Source organism: Rhopilema esculentum, chromosome 7 (assembly GCF_057945365.1).
Source record: "Rhopilema esculentum isolate cy_ngs chromosome 7, ASM5794536v1, whole genome shotgun sequence".
Classification (NCBI taxonomy): Eukaryota; Metazoa; Cnidaria; class Scyphozoa; order Rhizostomeae; family Rhizostomatidae; genus Rhopilema; species Rhopilema esculentum.
The window spans coordinates 10211923-10233848 of NC_142821.1; the positions used below are offsets into that span (position 1 = coordinate 10211923).

Here is a 21926-nt window from a genome sequence, read left to right on the forward strand (position 1 = left end):
TAAATCTTAGTTTCAATTTGTAACACTGAGGTAAATGTCCAATGCCATATAAAACAATGTTTTCTAATATTTCTAAGATCTAGTGTTACAAACAAACAAAAAGCAACAAACATAAGATAGTAACCAGGACTTAGTTTTAACTTATACAAATCTCTCGTTGAAAGATAAAACTTACCAAACATTGGATATTTCAAACTTTTCATTATTTGTGACGTCGACAACAACTTGATAGAATTCGCCAACATACAAGGGTGGATCGTGGACAAAATCCAACGAAATATCACATTTTCGTGGAACCAGCCTAAACAGAGATCATAATTATAATTATAATTATATACATTAATATAATATAAATAGTTAAAATATGAATGCATGCAAATATCTAAAGTCTGGTCAGTAAATTTAGTTGAATGACCAAGGGAATACATTGTCTGAGGACAGCTTTTGAATTATATAGCGGAATTCAATTTCAGGAAAACAAATCTGAAAGTTCTCAGTTTCAAGTATTTCATTGAATCGCCTAGCAAACAAACAGGAAGAAAATTTCATAGTTAGCCATGAAAAAATAAATATATACAAAACTCACTACAGTACATACGATTTCAAAGATTTCAATGAAACTTCTGTTTAGAATTCATGAACAAATACTCCCGGTTGGGTAACTTAACCTAGTTTTGGAAGGGGGCGTGCCATTTTGGTTCAAAATTTTAACCCAGAATTCCGCACATGACGGAAAAATGTGACCCCTAATTCCGCAAACATGATGAAAACTAAACCCATAATCAACAACAAAATCATCAGACAAATTTTGTATGTTCTTTGCCCAAAAATCTCAATATTACCCTCATACCTTCATTTCAAACTGGACATTTATTTTGTTAATGCTGAATTTCCCAAACAACTTTGCAATATTTTCCCAATATGGTGCCGATAATTCTACACATTACATCAAATGGTACCCATAATTCCGCATATATTTAGAAAACTGATACCCATAATTCCGCCCTTTTCAGAAAAGGTACCCCTAAATAATGGCATGTCCTGTCTCTCAAAACCTATTAAGGTAACTCCCCCCTCCCCCCTTCCTTCTCCGAACAAATACCACTGCACTGTGCTTGTAGGGAACGTTTTTAGTAGAAGATCCGAAGGGTTTTCGCGGCATTTGCTCAATTGCTGCAAAATGCCATTTTTAATCAATAAAGACAACAACAACCTAAACCAAAGCCTTTTGATTGTGTACTGAATTAGCTGTTTGGTTTTAATTAGAAATATACATAGCAATCAATGATTAGTGACGGTACCAATGATACTCAGGACGTACCAACTGACAAGGAAAGACCTAAATTAAAACACAATCGAGCTGGCATGCAAATTCAAAAGAGGGCGACCAATCCCAAAGTGCTTAGGCCACAACAAACTCAAAAGAGACAGACTGTCCTGGTGTTACCAGGCAAAGTAAACGAGAGAGCTGTGACTCACTCAGCTACGGGGTGGATCTGTACAGAGTCCCAACGAATATCACCAGCTCGGTTACGGGAAACTGGTACCCTGCCAGACGTCATATTTTGATATTCGGCACCTTGGAAGTTTGCGTCATCTCCCGCACTATCCCATTTCAAGATAACTTTCTTCCCAAGATTCAATAGGATTTGCTTTACCTGAAGAGTAATATAAAATTCAAGTTATAGCATTAGGGCAGATAGACTAAAATATTTTAGGGAACAATTCATAAAATAGCAGTATCTATGTATCTTATAGGCCCTGTGTATTGAAGAACGGTTAGTTCAGTGATACATTTAGGTGAATTTTGAACCATCAATCTCAACTCTTAAGGAATTATTATTTAATTATAGTTATTTCGGAAATATGTCAGCAATTCTCCTTTTTGGTTTGGGCATACATGGCTTCAATGAAAGGACATTGAACCACTTTCAAAATTTCTTTTAACCTTTTTTGATGACAGAAAACAGAGCTTTCTCGTTCATCTGCTTCTTTGAAATAGCATAAAATGATTGAAGCGTTTGTTGCGAAGCGAATCTTTATGCAAAGAATTTAATGTGGATAATGATTTAAAGACAAAAATATTTCATTTTCTAGTGTCTGAAGCAAATTTTAAATGATTGAAGCGTAAAGGTAATTCAAAATGAATTAAGCTTTTAGTGTGACATTTGAAACATTTCGAAATTCATTTCAAAACGATACGGAAAGTCGATTTTAGGCTCATTTACAAAGAACACGGGACATTACTTCCAGGAAGTTGACACCAGAAAGCTAATACCAGGAAGTTGACATTAAGAAGTAGAATTTGGGTGCATTTCTCGAAAGGGACAGTTACAAGACACCATTCTAGTAAGCAAACACCAGGAAGTAAACATTGGGTGATTTTCTAAAAGCATCAGTCACATGAAACTTCTTCCAGGAGGTAAAAATTATCAAAAAAGCCATAATCACCTCTAATTTTGTGCCAATATCAGAAAGCAGTGGAATGAAACTGAAGCTGACAAATTTGACTTTTCCTGGATGTAGCACTAAAGATGAATGTTTATTTTCACTTGCAGGATCTTCGTCATGAGCATCTAGTGAAACTTGGTTATAAACCTGCGGTAGAATAATACTGATTTCAACAGAGATGGTATTTTATGGTGGTAAGCAGGACATCCAAGATGTCTTTACAACCAAGGACATCCATACAGAAATATACAGTTTTTAGCTTTTTTGTTTACTGGGTGTTTGCCTTAGCTTGGTTCCTTTCCATGCTTCCTTCGATGAATAAGGGGTTTATATAGATAGACTTTATTCGGGAAGTTTTAGAAATATCAAAACGGCAAAGCAATTCTGATATGTTATATGTTTTTAATCATCTAAAACTGTGACAATTTGTACAATTGGTGGTAGAAGGGTAAATAGAACGATGAAATACGAAATAAGTGTTAGTCTTTTTATGGAGTACTTTTCGTCCGACATTTCTCAGAATTCGTGACGTGACATTAAAAGCGACGTGAGAGGAGGGATGGTTCATTTGATTGGTTTATAGTTTTGACCAATCAGCAAGTGCCGACAACTAATAAAGTTCAAGAGAGAAAACGAACCCATTCTGCCTACACAATTCAGGATCTTTTGCCTAATGTAGAAGATTCCAAGATACCTAAAATACAAGACGGCCTCTTTTGCCCAATGATTTTATGAGCGTTTCCATAAGTTTTTCTGCAGCTTTGATTCTCGAGCAAATAAATGTTCACCAATGACCGAATTACACTTTTAGGGAATATTATCAAAAATCTGTTCGCGTTTCTGATTAGCCTATTTCGGTCAAACATTAGGGATAAGTTGTCAAACTTCGCATTTTCGATCATTATTCTGACATCTTAAATTCTGTGCCATCAAACTATTGAGATATATAATAAAATGTTTCATTCCTAAACACCTAATAAAAAAGGATGATTCTAAAAAACAGACTAAACAAGATGGTCGAGCTATTTCAAAATTTCTATAACACAAGCTTAATAATATCGAATGTTGATCTTAGCCCACATAATTAAAGTCTATGTTAGAAAGCAGGGTCTACTTGTGATGGTGCTGTAGAAAACTATTGAGACCTGGCATTGCAGCTATTGATTAATTACAGCAAGATCCAATAAAATATGTGAGTTGCGTGTGGAACTTTACCAAAATAACGACAATATAATCAGCAAATTTTGCACCGAAAGAAAAAATTCAGTCTATTTCATCTTTGGTACTTGATTTCTCTGCTTATTTTATTGTCGTTATTACAGCAAGGAATATATAACTCTTTCAATTATACATTATTTGATATTGACAACAATTCTAAATGAGAACTTCTGTTCCAACTGTGTTGTCAACAAATTTTTCGGAATCATTTTCTTCAATATCTTAATCGAACAGCAAATGTTTAATACGTTCTAAGAAGAAAATAATTTTTTTGTGTAGCCGTTTGGCTCAGTATAATTTCTTGTAAACATATATCAATGCGTATTTGCTTTTATTTCACATATCAAATTAACACGAGTAACATACCTGATTGTTGAAAATAACAGACAAGTTTGAAATCTTAATCGGCATGACAGCAGTTGATCTGAATTTTAAGGTGATAGAAAGGTCGAGGATAACTCGGTATACCATTCAGAAATATTATCATGGATAATATTGTGATGATAAAAATAATATACTGATACAAATAAACAAAAATAATCACTCATAGAATAATCAAAATATCAAGGAACTACTCAGACACGATCATAAAAGGCATTTTTGATCAATCTATATAATCAGAAATTGGATATAAGTCAAGACTAACGCAAAGAATTTTAACATGAGCATTAAACAGTTGGGGCTTCAAAAGTGATGCTTGAGAGACACTATTCAGTCTTCAAGAAAGATTCTTCACACTTATTAATGCACTAAAATATCTCAACAATATGAAATTCGTTTGCCAGGCCCTATTAATTCATTTTGTGACAGCAGGGTCAATACATCCCGGCCAAAACAATACAATTCTGTCCAAGATTGCTCTTCTTTCATGCCTCATAATATATAATAAATAATAATAATAATAATAATAACACGAATCTTTAAACAGGATTAACACTTCAACGTTACAGCTGTTATCAATGTGTGTCCTGATTAACGTAAAAAGATATTATATAAAAAAATGAAAAATTTACAGCAATTGCAATAACTTAGTACCTTCGTAGTCCTTTATCCGGTACTAAGAGCTACTTTTAAAAAAGGTTTAATGGTACTAATAAAGTTTTACCTACCGTAAATAAATCTTGAGAGTCACTTGCTCATCAGCATGAAATACGTCTTGGTCAAAGGCAGATCGACATTCAACTGTTTAAGGAACATAGTTTCAATTAAGATAACAATAATGGATAAAAATTATATAACAAACTTACTTCCAAAAATGCATGTGTTACAATAGCATAAAAATAAGATAAAATAGGCAACGTTATTCCCAAACAAAATTATACTCTCAAATGGTACAGATCAAATATTGCTTGGGAATATTGTCAAAGCTTGAAATGAAAAAGGAAGATGGCCATTCGTATGCTGTGAGTGGGAGTGAGAGTAGATGGAGTTGTATGCGTACAGTGCATCAAATATTGTCACCAAATACGCACAGGCTTCAAAAGTGTAGTAGGAATACAGAACTTTTAGTGCCCAGCTTGAAAAGAAGGATGTGTCAGGGAGAAGGTAGAAAGAAGACTGCGAAATATAGGAGCCATTGATATTAGAATGCACCAAAAAAGAACGGCTACGAAAATCGACTAAATTTTACACTGATAACATACTGAAGCTGGCGAGAGTTTCCATCTGCACTGTTATCAAATTGTCACTAGCAATAGCTTCATTCCATCCACTGATGTCTTCTGTGCTCACCTTTTCATCATTTAACTCCGGGTCAGGATACGTGCCCTGGAAGGGGAAGAACGAGAAAATAATCCTCTTTCGTAATATACTAAGCTGGCTTAAAAGCTATAAAATTGCATATGTGCTATTTATAGGAAACATCAAAAATGGAAGCTAGTTAGATCACCTTCTTTTCAAGTTATGAACAAATTTGTTGGGGAGACGAGCCACCATTTGTTCGAAGGTACGTTGGCTTTAAAATGTTTTTCATTTGATGCACGTGCGCAGTCAAAACCAATGACAAAACAGATGCGGGAAAATTCGAAGACGAAGAAAGTTCAGGTGTATCTTGCAGTGGGAGAAACTGCGGAAGTGTGGGGGCAATGCCCTAAGGTTTTGCTAAATTTACGATTAAAACATGCTTTTGTGGGAAAATTATGTTTCGACAAATTTGCTTGTTTTCGTGAGCATTGTTTTATTCTGTGAGCCTTCACCCTAATGCGCATGTGCAAATGACGCTCTTTCATCGCCGGTTCGGACACATGTGCTAACTCAGTTCAATTTCCCCTAACGTTATGAAAAATAAGACTTGCGTATAATGAATTGTTAAAATGGCTTTATCGAAATAGGGTAACTTAACTATTAATTAAGGACGTTATTTTTACAATCTATAAAACAACAAAAGATGTTGTTTACAATATGATTAAGTTGATGAGAGAGATCAGGCATTTCACCGATAAGCAAGTAAAACAGTTGACGAAATAGTGAACATAAATCAACATTCCGATTACTTGAAAAGAAACAGCTACAAAGTTGAAAAGAGAAATTTACTTACCTCCACAACTTTAAGCAAATTCTTCATTATTCGTTTCTTCTCGTCACTTTCGATCTCAGCATCTAAATGCTTGTTAAGGTACATTTTTAAGTTTTTTTGTTGTCAAACGTTGTTAAAAATGAAACGCAAGGACGGCCAACTGAGGCAATACAGAAAACGTATCACGACTGGAAGTAAACAGAGACACTATTCTACGGTACTTCAAGATATTTCATTTTCTTCTCTTTTATCGACAAGCCAACGTTATGGAGGAAGTTATTGGTGAGGGGTAATTTGGTTAATGTGTGTTTAAAGGAACTAAAACTTCTGACTTCTAAAATTTCTGATTTCAAATGTAATTTGAATACCATGTCAAACATAAAATAAACTCACAAATATGCATGGTTCTAGCTTAATTTGATGTTTCTACACAAAACCCTTCAGGAAATTCTTCAATATCAAAATGTAAGTATGTAAAAAAATTAACGCATTTAAAGGCATTGATCAAAGATACGCTCACTACAAAGTTCCAAAGCAAATGTGACGTAGTCTTGAACATTCCCAATGGCGAATGCACATCTGGAAAATTAAATTTAAAATATTCACAGCATTTCTAACTGATACAGCACATTAAATTGCCCTATCAAAAACCGAACGTGTTGACGTCATTTTCAAGAGAGGCGGAGGTGGGGTGGTTGCACAAAACAAACATAACAAGAAACTGCAAAGCTTTTCAAACAATTACAACGAAATTGTGAACAAAGGAGTTTTTGGAATTTGAAAGAGCTGATATTTCGGCAACCTGATAAAATAATATGCAATCGTGAAAAATGTCACTTACAACTGTTTGAACAATCCGCTGCTTTTTGAAAGTGTGCACTTAACTACATTTGCAAAAATTTTGAGAAAGATGTTGTTGATATGAAGAAGTATGAAGAAAACATGCTTACAATATTTGCAGCAAAGAAGTGCAATCAACTTTGCTTATTAGAGTCACTGCGCTTAAAATCACCTATTACAGTCACGTAAATTTTAGGCCCAAATATGCAAAACTATTCAACTTAGCTCCATTTACAGCCACACTTCGCTTACTATCACAGCTTTTCAAGCAATATTTTATGTAACTTGAGTCTACTATACACTAAATGGTACTTGTTGCATTTTTTATGAGTCTTCTTCTCCTATAAACATTTTACTTCTACCCTCAATTTGAAGAAAATTCTGCTCCAAATTTCTATCAAAAAGCCATACCTGAAGCCTGTGACCAAAATGAATGTCAGCAAAGCCCACCATCTTTCACTTCGGTAATACATAGTTACACGACTCAGAAGCCTTGAGATAAAATAAAAAGTCATCAGGGGGTTTGGAATACATGGGTCTAGATGACGTCAACAGTGAAAATTTAGTATCATAACCTTTCACAGCAGATAGAAAAATATAAAGAAGTACGACAATAAACCAAGTTCATCTGTTTTTTTCCCAGATGCACATCTCACTACTTGATAATTTCTTCAGATGGAGCATATATTCAATGATGTCACATATAATTAAAGTTACTAAACATATCATCAAAAAATCATAAAAATTATAAATAAGAAAAGAAGGAGAAGAAAAATGTTTTCTTCAATAAAGTAATCCTTTATGAAACAGCTCCGGCTAAATGCCTAAAAGGAATACCTAAAAACGATGCTTGAAATTGAATCCCTTCTAAAATCTTGCTTAAATAGATACATATGCTTTCACGATAAAAATAACATCATCCACTATTTGCTTTAAGCAATACGTTTACATGGACTATGATAAATGCTCAAGATACAAAACCAAACAGTTTGTATATGTCTTGTGAATCTTGTAACTAACTGCAATTTAATGCATTCACAAAACAGTCTTCACTAAAACAATCAGAATAGAACAAATCTTTAAAAAATACGAGTCTTCTGGCTAATTATAGCTGCAACAAAAATTATTGTTTACAAATATGGAAATTGTATTAAGGACACTTTCCAGATAACATGCATTTCACCGATCAGGTACATTTTTGACAAAACAGGGGGAATGTAGACTAACTTACGTCAAGGCTTTTGTGTAATCTTTCGACAGGTAATATTCTTCCCCCATCTGGACCCCTGCGAAAAAGTTGGCATATTTCATCAATAAACCCGTATCAATAAAATAAGCAAAAAGATAGACCTCAATCTTCCATTCTACGCAATACAAAACAAACTGGATTATACGTACTCAAAGACAACGTTAGTCTGACTGATTTGTATTCTCTGAACTGTGCAACGGCACTGCTGAGAAGAGGTGTGATTATTCCCTGTCAAGAAATAAAAACTGGTTTAAGTATTGTCTCGTTCTATATTACGGTACCAAAGAGGACCTCTTTTACAAGCATCACCAAGGCGGATCAAAAACAGATTTTGAAGCAACTTGTGTTGCATTTTGGATGGAAAAATAGAAATTCTTTGGACTATCAGAAAAGACAGTTTGGATTATCGTTTGTTTAAAAGGCAAACTAGAGGGGGGAGGTTCGATAAGCACTGGGTCCTATAAACATGAAATTTTCAAAGAACATTTTTAAGTAAATTCAAGACGAATTACAATCTAACTGAACGGAAGAGCATTTAGGGAAAAACATTGAATGAATCAGAAAAAACATGAATATCGAATATTAGGGTGAAAAAAAAATAACAAGATATGTGGATGAAAATGAGATTGCTCTCCAAATATCACAATCCCATTTGGTCATAGTTGATTTGTCTACAGTACATAAATCTCGTTTAAAGTTTGACTTGAACAGGTAAATAAATCTATAGGTTTGGAATTTGCCCTTGTTTTTTACACAAATGATAAAATAGAATTTTTAGGTAGCTTTTGCAGACACGTATAAAAAGAAAGATTTACACTCACTGAATGATCGACTGTTAATTCTTGAGCTTGCAATGACATTATTCCAGCTTGCTCCATGGCCGAATCTGGGGGCTCGTTTGCTGGATGTAACAATCATCGCTTTAGTCTAATGATTTTCATGTCAACAACAACATATGATATAATATAATATTGATATCCTAGTAGTAGCATTAAAGATTTGCTACAAAAAATAAATATACGTAATAGCCTTTGCAGTTGCAGATTTTTGAAAAGGTTTTCCATACGGAAAGACGCACAGATATATTTGTTAACTCTATATATTTGCCGATTATCGTTTTTTTCATTTGATTTACTTCCAGGTTCATTTTACAGATTTTGTTTTCAGGAAGCGTAAACAATTCATTGACAATATTTACTTTCTTGACTTGATTAACTTACACACAATTTACATTTGCTTCTACCTAGCATCCGAAGGCATTTTTTGGACACTGAGATACTAAAACTCTGGTCCTGTTCAAAAACAGAACCGTGACGGTACAAAATTCTTTCGCTTTCAAAGCAGGGACAAATCTGTTCAAGATAGCTCGGTTCCAAGAGTGAAATCATCTCGGTTCCATAGCTCTAGTATAAACGGAGGGCGAGCCGCGGGAGTTTGCAAATTAGTGTAAGTGTAGTTTGCAAACATGCACAGGACAGTGTAAAAGGGTGTCTGAGAAGCTTTGCTTATCGAACAGTTTCCTGACTTTTACTTTTGATGTGAGCACACCCCGTGACTCCTACGCCTGGAACTGAAGAGGACTGGGGTCTTCTCTCCCCCTTGGAGAAAGTTTGGTCATGTCAGGGACTCGAACCCCAATCCCTTGTTTCTGTATTCTGCGGCCCTAGCCACTGAGCCATCCTCGTACTTTCACATAGAATTTCATTATATAGATTAAAAGAAGAAAGTCTGAAAACTAATTTCGAGTATTCCTTTTTATTACCTTGGCAGCCTTGCCTCCACGGCCGCTGACCAAAATATTCGAGGTAGTCGGCTTTTTCAAGAGGATCGGGTGTAATAGGTTGCGAATACTGAAAAAAAGGACAGATGAAGAATGCCAGTAGCAATTTACGAAAAAAAAATGGAGAAGAATGCAAAAGGGTTATGTAGTTACATCATTTTGTTGTATATTGTACTTATGAAATCGTTGCACACGTTTAACAACATTTTAAAAATGGTTGTATAAAACACCTTACTGTAAATAGATAGAGCAAAATTATGATTCGAAAATCATCGAAATGATATCTTATGTCTGTAAAACCGGGCATTCACGGTCTTAATTCTTAACAATTCAGAAAATAAATAGCGCAGGGGTAGATTACTAAAGAAAGACTGTGAAAGACACCTTCATTGTGATGTTGAAATTGCGTGTAGTTTATACCAAATCAATGTAAAAGTTTTAAACAGTATTTTTACCTTACAAATTCGACTGCATTCTTTTCTTCTTGCAACAGAATAAACAGCTGCTTGTTGATAATAAAATCCAGGATGCTGTGTCTAAAGGAATATTGAGATAGGAATAAAACAAAACATAGGGTTGGTTGCAAACGAAATTGTGATTTATAGATGTCTTAAGAAATACCTAGACAAACAACTTTTGTAGCGTCCGTCAAGTGAGGCAGTAGCCAAACAGAGGCTCCTGTAGTAAGTCTATGAATTATCATTATTAACCAGAATCTGTTTCATTCCGTTGGGGTGACAACTTGATGAGTCAAACAGCAATACATGGAGCTCGGATAGCAGCAGCGTTTATAAGATAATCGCAAACGAAAATGTTACGGACCAGGTCAAATAATGAGAAACAGATGCAATTTTGAAATATCAATTGCATAAAGTTACAGTTATATGAAGAAAATCTCTGTTACTTCAACTTACTATAACAATAAAAAACGAAAATAGAGTCTTTTAAGTTAAATCCTTTTAGAAACAAACTGAGAAGGTTGTAATCGATGTGGATCGTGAATTGAGTCCTGAAAATCTTCTACAAACAGGCCAACGATAGATTTCTCTTTGAATTTCAAGAAAATTAGTTCAAGCCAATGGACATAAAAGAGGTATATCAATAATTTCACTTACGTTTGTAACGAGCCTATCATTACGAAATCACAAGAAAAGGTTTAGGTACCTGTATCGCCTGCAGACCATCTTTGACAGCTTCTTGAAAAAGATCGCCGAAAAGACTGAACCTAAGAAAAGCAGTTTTAGAAAAAATGAAAACTGAAATAAAGAGCAGTTACACTGCCCTGCAGTAACTCCAATCGTGAGATTCATTATAGGAAGGTTATTATCATGCTTGGACTGACAAAATTTCAGAACTGTGGTCCTGACAGGTTTCGTGTAAACAAAATGCCCAAGTGAACTCAAATGGCTACAGATCTTTTTCGAAGTGGTTTCGTGTAAGGTCGTATAAGGTCTCGGTCGTGCTTTTGCGAGAAGAACAGGAAGGCTCTAAGTTGCAACTCGGTGTTTTACGCTTGATGATTAGCCAACTATTGACAACCGGTAGCTTAGAACCATTTTGCCTTACACACAAACAATAGTACAGCTCTGTCTATAATGGCATCAAAGACTCTAAAAAAATCGGCTAACACGAATCTTCCTTACGTGCAACTTCAAGAAAATGTACTTCCAGCATCTGTGACTGAAAATTGAAAAATCCTTCGTATCCAAAATAATCAAACTGTCTCCATCGTGGTTTTTATAATAAATCCTACACCAAAATCCAATATAGTAAAATTTCATGACGATCTTCATTTTAAGAAATAACCATACAAATCATATATGGTAGAAACAATTACAAGAATCAACTCACTGCTTTCCCATCCATGCCAAATGCTCAAATGCCAAATCTGCTATACCAACTTTGGTTTTGAAGCAGTCGATGTGCTTTCTCAGTTGAGATATAGCATCCAAGGGTGCACTAACTTTAAAGTTAAGCCTACAAATCTATAAAAGAAATTTTAATGATATATCTTGAATGACATGGTGAAAATGGGAAAAGATTATACTAAGATTACGATGTAACACCATGTCGAAGATAAAGGCTTAATTAGTACTAGGGTGTTGCATGAACTAAGTTTTGGTAAATTGCCTGTTGTCAGACACAAGAATCTTACAGTGGATTTAAGCAGGCATTTAATGTAAATGTGTGAATGAAGAAAAGGCCACTGTAGCAGGCTGCTCGACGGGCTCCAAGGAGTTCTTGCGGCGAAAAGTCGATAAAAATGTAGCGAATAAGAAACACCGCAATACGCCGAGAATACACAACAATAAATACACGTAAATCAGTAAAGGCTAATATTTCGCCCCGGCAAACGGGGCTTCATCAGAGGAAAAAAACTGTAATCATCAGATCCAATGTAAAAACTGTAAAATACTAACATTTCAAGCTATAAACTAGCATTATAATATAGCCAGCAATTTAGAAGTTAAAAATAACCAGATCAAAAAAAAAATTTGCAGATAGAAATCCGATCTGATAGGAACATTTTAAATGGCGAATGTAGAAATCACCAATTGCGGTGATATATACAAAATTTTGCTATTTTCCGAAACCTTTATGACATTAACTTGGCATATTAGCGCTTTGAAATATGAGCTGACATAATTTGGCTTTTTGGATATTAGATGGAGAACGTCTTTGGCGTTTTTTGGATTTTTCTGGCCTATTTTTTTGCTTCGTGCATGTATGCACAGTAACCTACCAGCCCTGTTTGATATTGCAATCCAAACATTTGTCCCCTGCTGACTATCACAAACTGTCCGTTAGAAACACGAAGAGACTTGCACTTGCACGTAGAATTCTGATATTGCACAGGAGCTATTTCGATCTTGTAAACAATTATCACTGAAAAATACATCTCCGTCGATGAAACTCTGCTTGTGCGCAGATAAATATTGTCGTCACGGTCAATATCAAGGCATCTGAATACGCTCTGGATGACGTCAGAAATAACCAAGCTCGTATGGAGGTTGCTTTGCAGTACGAAGGCGATTGAAAAAAAGAAGTCTGTGACGTAGCAGACAAGGAGTTTAAAGTTGCAAGGTCCACTCAAATTTTTCTTAGATTATCGAAAAACGGTTAGTAGCGCTTTTAGAAGCTAAGATAATTATGATATTTGGCTTTTCCTTTCGCGAAATCCCAATAAATTTTTTTGAATTTGAAGTTAAAAATCTGTTGGCTTTGAAAAGAGCGTGGTGATGAATTTTTATTAAGAAATCCTAATGAACATAAATTGAGGACGATATCTATTTGTTAGGCTTTGTTCATTTCTAGCTGAAAACCAGACTTGACCCTGGACAAACCGAACAGCCTTAGTGCACGACGGAACCCTTTCTATCAGATGCTGTAAGATTGTCGCAGAAGGCTCATTAAACTCGGCTTACCAACGATGCGAAGAGGGTTATTTTATGGAAACAAAAGCAGAAAAATACCAGATGAGTACATCAAAGCTATTTTGGTTCTCCAAAAAATTCTTATCTCATTCAAAACCTAAGTAGAAAACTCTCTTAAATAAATTTGGGTGGGCTCTAGGTAGGTATGGACAATTTTTTTTCATAAATAAAGGCTACGACATCTACACTGAAACATGTCTTTTTCATCAATGTGCAGCTAATGCAACAAAATACCATGGTTACATAATTGATTTACCTTGTAATTTATAAAACCTGCCACAGTCTTAACTTCCAGGTTATTCACATCTGTCAACTTGATTTCAAGCAAGTGGTTGTAGGCCTGCTTGTAGTGTCTAGAGAGAAAATATTTGGCCTTTTTTCAAAATGAGCTTTCTTTAATGTCATTAAAGATAGGTAAACTTTTTAGAACCTGAACAAACCAAATGATTTTTATGTGTTTTTAATGATAATTTCACAACGTTAATCGCCTTAAAGCCATAATGACCTCTTTATTTCTATACTTCCCTGCAGGTCGTGTTATAACCAATTCGGACGAAAGTCATCAAAGAATATACAACAACGTTAAACAATTTAAGGAACAGCGAGTCTTTAGCAAAAACAATTAGATCTTCAAAGGAAGAAACAAAATCACACGATAAACCACAGAAAACTAACAAGAGGCTTGATTAATTTCCAGACACTGCTAAATTTTTGACCTATAAGCCCATTTGACAAATAAGTTGTCTTCTAAGCAAATTGAGAAAAAAACTTCGATATTTCAAAAGGACAGCCACAAACAAGACAAGATAAAGACAAACTACAAGCAGACATGTTGATAAAGTCTAATTTCAGCTTCTAAAATGACCACTTACTTTAAAGCTGTGTGTACATCTTGTTTTTGCTCCGAAAACATAGCAATTTTAAATTGATGCCGAACATACAACAGCTGTGTAGAAAAAGAATTAGAATACTCTTTAAAACAATTATGTTCTAAAAATTATGGTTACTGGGGACTGGTGTATGATAATTCTTAATGTTAAAAACGATATACCCAACGCAGTAAACATTTTAAAAATAGGATTCTTCGCGACAAAACAGTAAATACGAGTTCCGTATAGAATCATAACACAATAGAAATGGCTATAGCGTTCTAAAATGTGACGTCACCAAAAACCTATTTTTAGAATTTTTTAATTCAAACCACTTAGCATAAAAGATCACCATGAAATACTTTAATGTATGCAAAATTGGTCAAATATGTCTAAAATCGGTTGAGATGTGGCCAATGAAGGATTTGGAGTTTGCTAACGAATCACTGTTATTATTAAAGTTATGAACAGAGACCAAAATACCGATGTTTGATGGGGAAAGAGCCAATACATGTGTGGCCATATTTCTGCCATTTCGTAACACAATTGACTGATTTTAAACTTTTAGAGGAATTCAATGATGCTTTTTCAGGTTATGGGATCCAAATTCAAAAATTTAAAAAAAAATATTTTTGCGATGTCATCACGTTAGAACTCTATTAGAGAAGGCACCTGTCGGGGCCAACAGTTCAATAAGGTACGGTAATGGGGTGTATCACGAAAAGTTGCAATCAATATTTTATAGAATTAAGCAAAATTTAGCAAAAATTTCACTAGTGCAATCTTAACAGAGGGCTATTTGTTCTAACTTTAAAATTTCAAATCCAAGTTCACTTATAATTGCAACTATTATAGAAAGATAAACAGATTGAATTTGAATAAACATTACCTGATGTTGAGATTTATTCAAGTATTCCTAAAAGAAAAGGGAAATGTTTAACAGTTAAAACAACAAGTATCTAATGATTTAAAACGACCATTGGCATGCATTAGCTCAACATCTAAAGATGAGTCTTTGAGATCTGACATAGCACGGGGATATAAAATTCGTGTGATCGCATTAATTAGAAACATAGAACACAGCTTCTAAAAATTACACTTATACTCGTGCCACTAACCGCTAACCATTTAATCTAATGATGCTGTGTGAACAATGAGGATTGAAGGTACATACCCGGTGTGCCTTTACTCTTCGTATTTCATTCGTGTAATAATTTTGTGATATTTCGTAGAATGCGTTTTCAAGTCTGGAATTAAATTGAGTGGCGTCAGATCTTACTACAATGCTTAAACCTTCCCTAAACATTTAAACGCAGCACCCCTTGGCCCCCTCAAAGAATGTTGAATATTTTTAAGTCAATGCTTGAAGGTTATGGTTTTTGATGTGCAAAGTTCTGGTGCAATCGAATGCAAATCAAAATTTGCTAACCAGCATTGCTTTGGGGGATGGGGTGTTAAGAGTTTGGTTATCTAGAGGGGTAGAAAGAGATCTTTCATGCGGTTCTCTAGGTTTTGGCATGGATTGTAGCTTGAAAAAGACCAGGAAAAATGAAGAAAGGTGCAGACTATATTTCCTTTCACGACCATTCTTCCTTCACATCCATTTTAATCCTTCCAGCAAAATATCCATCCCCTTAAATGCAGATTCTAAAATTCCCAGTCAGTCAAGCGCTTAGAAGTAGAAAAACTTCTGATAGCAAATGTAGCGATCTGGACAAATGGAAAAATTGAAAGCACCTTTGCCTGTGGATACTTTGATAACTGGACAAGTTGAATAACTAGATAACTCACTATTTTGTAGTTTATTCAAAACCAAACAATAACTCGCTAGAGTTGTCACATAAACGACAAAGACATAAAGATTTGAGTGACAGGAGAACAGAATTTGGAAAATATACTGCGAGAAAATGTGAGCGAGTATAACGACCAGGGCAGGACTCAAATTGCAACAAGAGAAACTGGACGGTGCAAATTTGAGTCCTGCAAACGAGGTACAGAGTTGGTGGTCGCGGGTTCGAGACCTAGCTTGGTCACGTTTCTAGCTCACATTTTCTCTCAGTATACATCAATATTTCCTGATCCCTGTTATTAAATTACATTGCAGTTTTAAAATGGGGGTTTCTTACCTTGTAACATAGCCATGGAGATGATCACTAAATGGTAGTACGAACAAAGATTTGGCAGAAAGCTCACAAGAGGTGCATAGTGACTCTGCTCTTTCAATGGCCTGCGGATCCTCCCCTTGGAAAAAAACAAAAGGAATTTAAAATCCAACGATGGAAACGCAAAAAATATTACAAAATGTGCAAGTAAAGGAAAAAACAAAAATCTCGATTTTACTTTATAGCAAATATCAGATATTTCAAAACAACTAATATTTTAGTTGTTTAAAATATGTTTGGGATTTATAAAATAAATAACTTGAAAGCAAACACTAAAAAATTACTGTATCATTTAAATGCAAAAATATTTATGATAAAGAAGAATACTACTGCTGGAAGCCTATTAAAGATTGTCATGTCTTTTATATATGTAACATTCTATGTGTTAAAGGTATCAAATGCTAATACCTGGTGGCAATGGGATATTTCTCTGAATAAGTACAACAGCCAATCTTGTATTCCGTCCTTGCAAACTTGACCTAGAAAAGAAGTGTAAGTAAAACAAGCACGAATTTAGCAAAATAGATCATTATGCTTTGTTTCTCAACTCAACTGTGAAATTAAATAGCACTTTTTCAAAGTAAACTTGCTATGTATTGAGAGTATAAGACAACTGATGATATGGCATGTGAAATAAGCGCTTTGGCTATCCTCTTTGTTTACTTTTTTGGACCAGCATAGACATAGGTTTTTTTGGTGGGGGGGGGGGGAGGATGCTCAATAATTAAGGACAACTGAAACTGAATTAAGCTGCCAAGAGTGGAGAGTAGAAAAGAGTACAGCTGCAGGTCTTACATCAATAAGAATATATGCCTTTTTCAATAACTGCTGCTACTTGATCTTTGATTGAACTTAGTGATTGAATTCACTATGCAAGTATGACAAAATACCTGCTGCTTTTAACTATATCATACCCCATACTTTTTCGGGCACAAGCCCAATGCCACTCCCACCCCTAATGCCCCCCTGCCACCCAAGTCTGCCTTATGTGTGTGAGAAAGTTTTTGAAGATATATGGCTAAAAACAACAATTTAGATGGTAAGGTATCAGTCTTGGAACATGTTATCTTCATTTATAAACAAAATTCTTTTCTTAGACGCACTGTGCCAAACCATTAGGATTTAATATTTATATGTAACTCTGATGATCCTTAACTTTTCCAAAGGATATTAATAACTGTACAGATTAAATGTATGGATGCTTCAAAAGTGTTGTTTTGTAAACAATCAGAGGAAATAAGCATAGGAGATACAATGGTGATTATCATTATGTTATCATCTTCAGGTTTAATGTTTATTAACCTTTCTCTACATCTATGGGAAACCTTGAACTACAACAGAATCTATTTGGTAAAACCTCAAATTAAATCTATAACATAAAAACATATCCTTAAGTGGTCTATGCAGGGATAAAAGCCTGCTATTGCAATTAGCGAAAAAATCTAAATATTTACCATGCCCAATATCCAATAGGAATGCAGAATTACAATAAAAATCCCATCTACCCTGATGCATAGCTTTGACCATGTTTTCTTCTTGCTTTGGTTATTTCGAACAAAAGAATGGACAAACATAGTATAATCAGTTACCAAATTTGGTCAAAATATCTTAATCTTTCCCAGTTTATAGCAACCTCTAGGATAAATTGCATTTACCACACCTTAAAGCAGCTACTCTTGAGGCACATTCAGTTTCTTTCTCTTTCCACTGAATATGATCCCAATCAAGATCAAAGAAAATTACCATCAAAGAGGGAATAATATGAAGGTGCTTGCTCATCCAGTCTTTCTTCAGTATTCCTTTTGGTACATAGAATTCATAGGATGTCCTCTGTTAAAGAATTAAACAAAAAAACCTTAGCACAAATTCTTAAAATAGGGATAAACCATAGTTACACAGTCTGTCATGTTTATACAAAATTGGAATTTCTAATTTGACTTGCTATAATGATTTATCAGCAGCAAGAAAAAACAACTGATTTATGGAAGCATGCCATGGTTTTGTTTTGTGTTGATTGTGTGAATCAACAAAATTACAGGAAATTTTTTGTTGATGAAATATTCACACAATCTGACCACAACTTCTACGATTTTTTCAAAAAACAACAGAGCAGTATTCTGGACAATGTACCATTTCGCCTGAGTGATCTAAGGCTTGTGTGATTAAGCCTGAACTTTGTCAAAAATAGGCCTGAACTTTGCAAACAAAACATTGTGTACTCCTTGGAGCCCTTCGAGCAGCCTGCTACAGTGGCCTTTTCTTCATTCATCACACACACATAGGTACAGATTACCAGCAAAGTTAGAGCAAGATTTTTAGAACAAAATTATACAATATCAATATATTATCACTCACTGCTCAGCTTTAGATTGCTCCTCAAGGAGAACGAAGCTGTTTACTTTTACAAAATTCTGAGTTTGTCTCTTAGGCTCTGGCAGTGCTTCATCCAAATTGGAATTAAGAAAGATTCAATAACCTGGCAATATTGAGCTTCCAAACAAATGAGCAGACATGATCCCTGTCACAGAAATTGCTAATAATTTCATACAAAATTAAAACAGGCATGACAACTTTGAAAGTCTACTCTATAGAGTCTTAAGTAGTAATTCAGCTCTGCTTTGTTGAAAACCTTTTACCTTATTGGCTTTTCATCTTTTCAATTAAGTTTCAGTTAAATTAGTTGTCACTAAATACTTTCTATAATTTCTAACAAACATTTCATAACAAATGAATTTTTCTGTGAACCTTATGGTGCCAAGATGGCTCAGTGGTTAGAGTTACTGATATGACCAATCTTTACTCAGAGCAAGCAAAGTCACTGCCATTTCTGTGATGCTTGACATAGGCATCACAAGGTGTAGTCACCTTGAGAGGAAAGACTTCTCAGGTTGCTTATTTTCAACACAGCTTCCCAGTGTCCTTAGACAAACCTTCAGAAACTAGGTGATATCAGATACAAAAATGCAAACCAATACAGATGGTATATAAATAAGGACACTTAAGGAAGCAAGTGTTTTCAAGAAGGGGCATTATTTGGCATTCTAAATGACAAAGTCTCAAAATATGCATGTATGCCAGACTGGAAACTTTGCTGCGCGCCCGCAATATATTGCCCGTGCACACCTTTGCGCGCTTTTGCATATTGGCCGAGCAAAATCCCCTAGATCCCTTGACAATAGGATTTAACATTTTTAACAATAAAAATAACTAAGAGTGCATGATTTCAGGCGCGCAGTCTCAAATTTTCAAAATAAACTTGCCCGCGCAAGAAGCAAAGTTTCCAGTCTGGCATGTATGTAAAAGCTGTTAAGCATGACCAATAATACTAGAATTTTGGTAAGACACTGTCGTGATAGCAGATAGAAGAGAAAGAATAGCAGCAAGAGCAATAGAATTGGGAAGGCACTAAAATTAGAAAAGGATTGGTAAATATAGTAACGGATCATCAACATGCAACTATGACAACATCAATCAATATTCTGCAAGAATCTGCGTTACTTTATGTTGAGAACTTTTCTAAAGATGTGCCAACCAAACTTTGTTTATACTTTCTTTACAAGGAAAAGAGGACTGCAATCTTTTTTCAAGGAATTGGATGCCTTATTAAAAACTTCGTAAAACCTTTCTTGAAACCAGTGATTATCAAGATGACTTTATGCAAGAAAGAAAGGATGTCTATTAATAGGCCTAATAGTTACCTTTGGTCTTCGACGAGGACATTCATAATCTGCAGCAACTGGTTTGATATTCAGGGCCTTCTCCTGTCTTCTACTTGCATTAAAAGCATCCCATATTGCACAATGTACTGCATTATTTACAATATCAAGACCAGTCACGGCTACGAATCCTAAAGGTTTTACGAGAAGTTCACCTGGGACATCTCCTGCCGTCGCCATACTTGTTATCACTCTCATTGTGGCCTCGTTTTCAATCCCGATTTTCAAGGTCACGGTCCCAACAAGGTGCTCCAGCCAGCGAGCCAGCGGGGCCCTTCCAGGAAAAGAACGCTTGACTGGTTCGAAATCATAACAGTTACGGAAATCGCGGGGGTATTGGCAAGTGCCCCCAGAGCTTACTCCAAGCTGGATTCGGGTCGTTTTCTTGAAGCTGGAATTCGAAATGTGGAGCTGGATATGGATTTTTTGTAGAGCGGAAAAAATCAAACAAAGCAGTAAAGAAATGCTTATTTTCTTACTCATTTTCTCAACAAATTTCGTCCAAATGAAATCGTTCAACTGTACTGATGATTAAAACTGTACCGATCAGCTGATGTGGCTAATTCACCTTTATTTTATATAACATGACAAGACTTATTACCTGAGCCGTAACTTTTGCTATTTAATTGAATGGTAGGACATAAAGTGCAATATGGAAAATTCACTGCCTGTCCTGAATAAACCTAAATTACAATATCCTGTAGCCCAGGGTACTATATCCTTTGCTCGTCCCGATATAGAGATTAACCAAAGACAAAAAAGCATATTACACCGGCAAGGAGGAAGCATTCGTAGAAGAAGATTGAATCGCGCAGTTGTTTAGTTATTTTTATCTTTATAGTTCAAAAGAAAAACATGTCTTTTTTATTTGCTCAATCCTATAAATACAACACAGCCGTTGCACTAGTTCTACCCAAATGCAAAACGGGTTGGAAGATTTGTTGGTTGCAAGGCCCACGACACCAAGGAACCGAAGGTGCCATGGCCCCAGACCTTTTTGGTAAACAAATTATTTCCATAGAGGCCCTGTTTTGAAGCACTAAATTCAAGCTCGATATATAGGTCCCTCCACCTTGAAACTTGTGGCGTGGGCCCTGGGGTTGTTGATACAAGCAAGAGTCAAACTTGTCTGGAGACAAGTCAAGAAAACAAAGGAAATTTTGATGTAGAAAAATGTAAAAACAGGCAGAACCAAATATAATCTTCTTTTGACACGCAAGAAAAGAGAATTTGGGCGAATTTTGGTTGAAAAGCTGCACCGACTTTATATAGGAAGGTATTACCAAGGGTGTAAGAGGCCCGTACGACATACAATAAGGGTTGGCATGAATAGGCTGATGAGGTGTTTCACAGGAATGTATTTTCAGGCACTGCTGAGTGTTGAGAAAAGTGTGGGGGGTCTAAAATGTAGGGGCTAAAACTGGAATAAAAAGAGGCTTTACTGGTGGTTTACTTAACTTGATTATCATATTGAAACTTGACAGGTCTGCTTGATACCCTGCATTTCTTGTAGAAAGTGGCTAAAGCCCGCCATGCCCCCCCCCCCCCCACTTCCTACTCAGCGATGCCCGACATTTGCATTACCAAGTTATTGTATCTAAAACCATGGCGTAACCATAATTTATATTTATATGGATGTGCGAATAAATAATATTGACGTCAGAAACCAGTGACGTATTCTCCTTCGCTGTT

General features: G+C 35.3%; 1 protein-coding gene across 1 annotated transcript in view; it reads right to left on the reverse strand.

The window, feature by feature from the left end:
- Positions 1-20440, reverse strand: part of LOC135683614 (trafficking protein particle complex subunit 11) — a 34547-nt gene extending 14107 nt beyond the window's left edge. The window contains exons 1-24 of the mRNA XM_065198921.2: positions 20217-20440; positions 18179-18348; positions 16927-16997; positions 16483-16597; positions 15531-15603; positions 15246-15272; positions 14360-14433; positions 13744-13840; positions 11905-12038; positions 11218-11278; positions 10509-10589; positions 10036-10123; positions 9095-9174; positions 8423-8501; positions 8256-8310; positions 7436-7516; positions 6699-6763; positions 6206-6267; positions 5313-5436; positions 4779-4851; positions 4036-4093; positions 2452-2598; positions 1480-1658; positions 176-301 (exon numbers count right to left, since the gene is read on the reverse strand). Coding sequence (XP_065054993.2) covers positions 176-301; positions 1480-1658; positions 2452-2598; positions 4036-4093; positions 4779-4851; positions 5313-5436; positions 6206-6267; positions 6699-6763; positions 7436-7516; positions 8256-8310; positions 8423-8501; positions 9095-9174; positions 10036-10123; positions 10509-10589; positions 11218-11278; positions 11905-12038; positions 13744-13840; positions 14360-14433; positions 15246-15272; positions 15531-15603; positions 16483-16597; positions 16927-16997; positions 18179-18348; positions 20217-20432 — 2336 coding nt within the window. The 5' untranslated portion in view covers positions 20433-20440. The remainder of the gene's footprint in view (positions 1-175; positions 302-1479; positions 1659-2451; positions 2599-4035; positions 4094-4778; positions 4852-5312; positions 5437-6205; positions 6268-6698; positions 6764-7435; positions 7517-8255; positions 8311-8422; positions 8502-9094; positions 9175-10035; positions 10124-10508; positions 10590-11217; positions 11279-11904; positions 12039-13743; positions 13841-14359; positions 14434-15245; positions 15273-15530; positions 15604-16482; positions 16598-16926; positions 16998-18178; positions 18349-20216) is intronic.
- Between the last annotated feature and the right edge of the window lie 1486 nt (positions 20441-21926).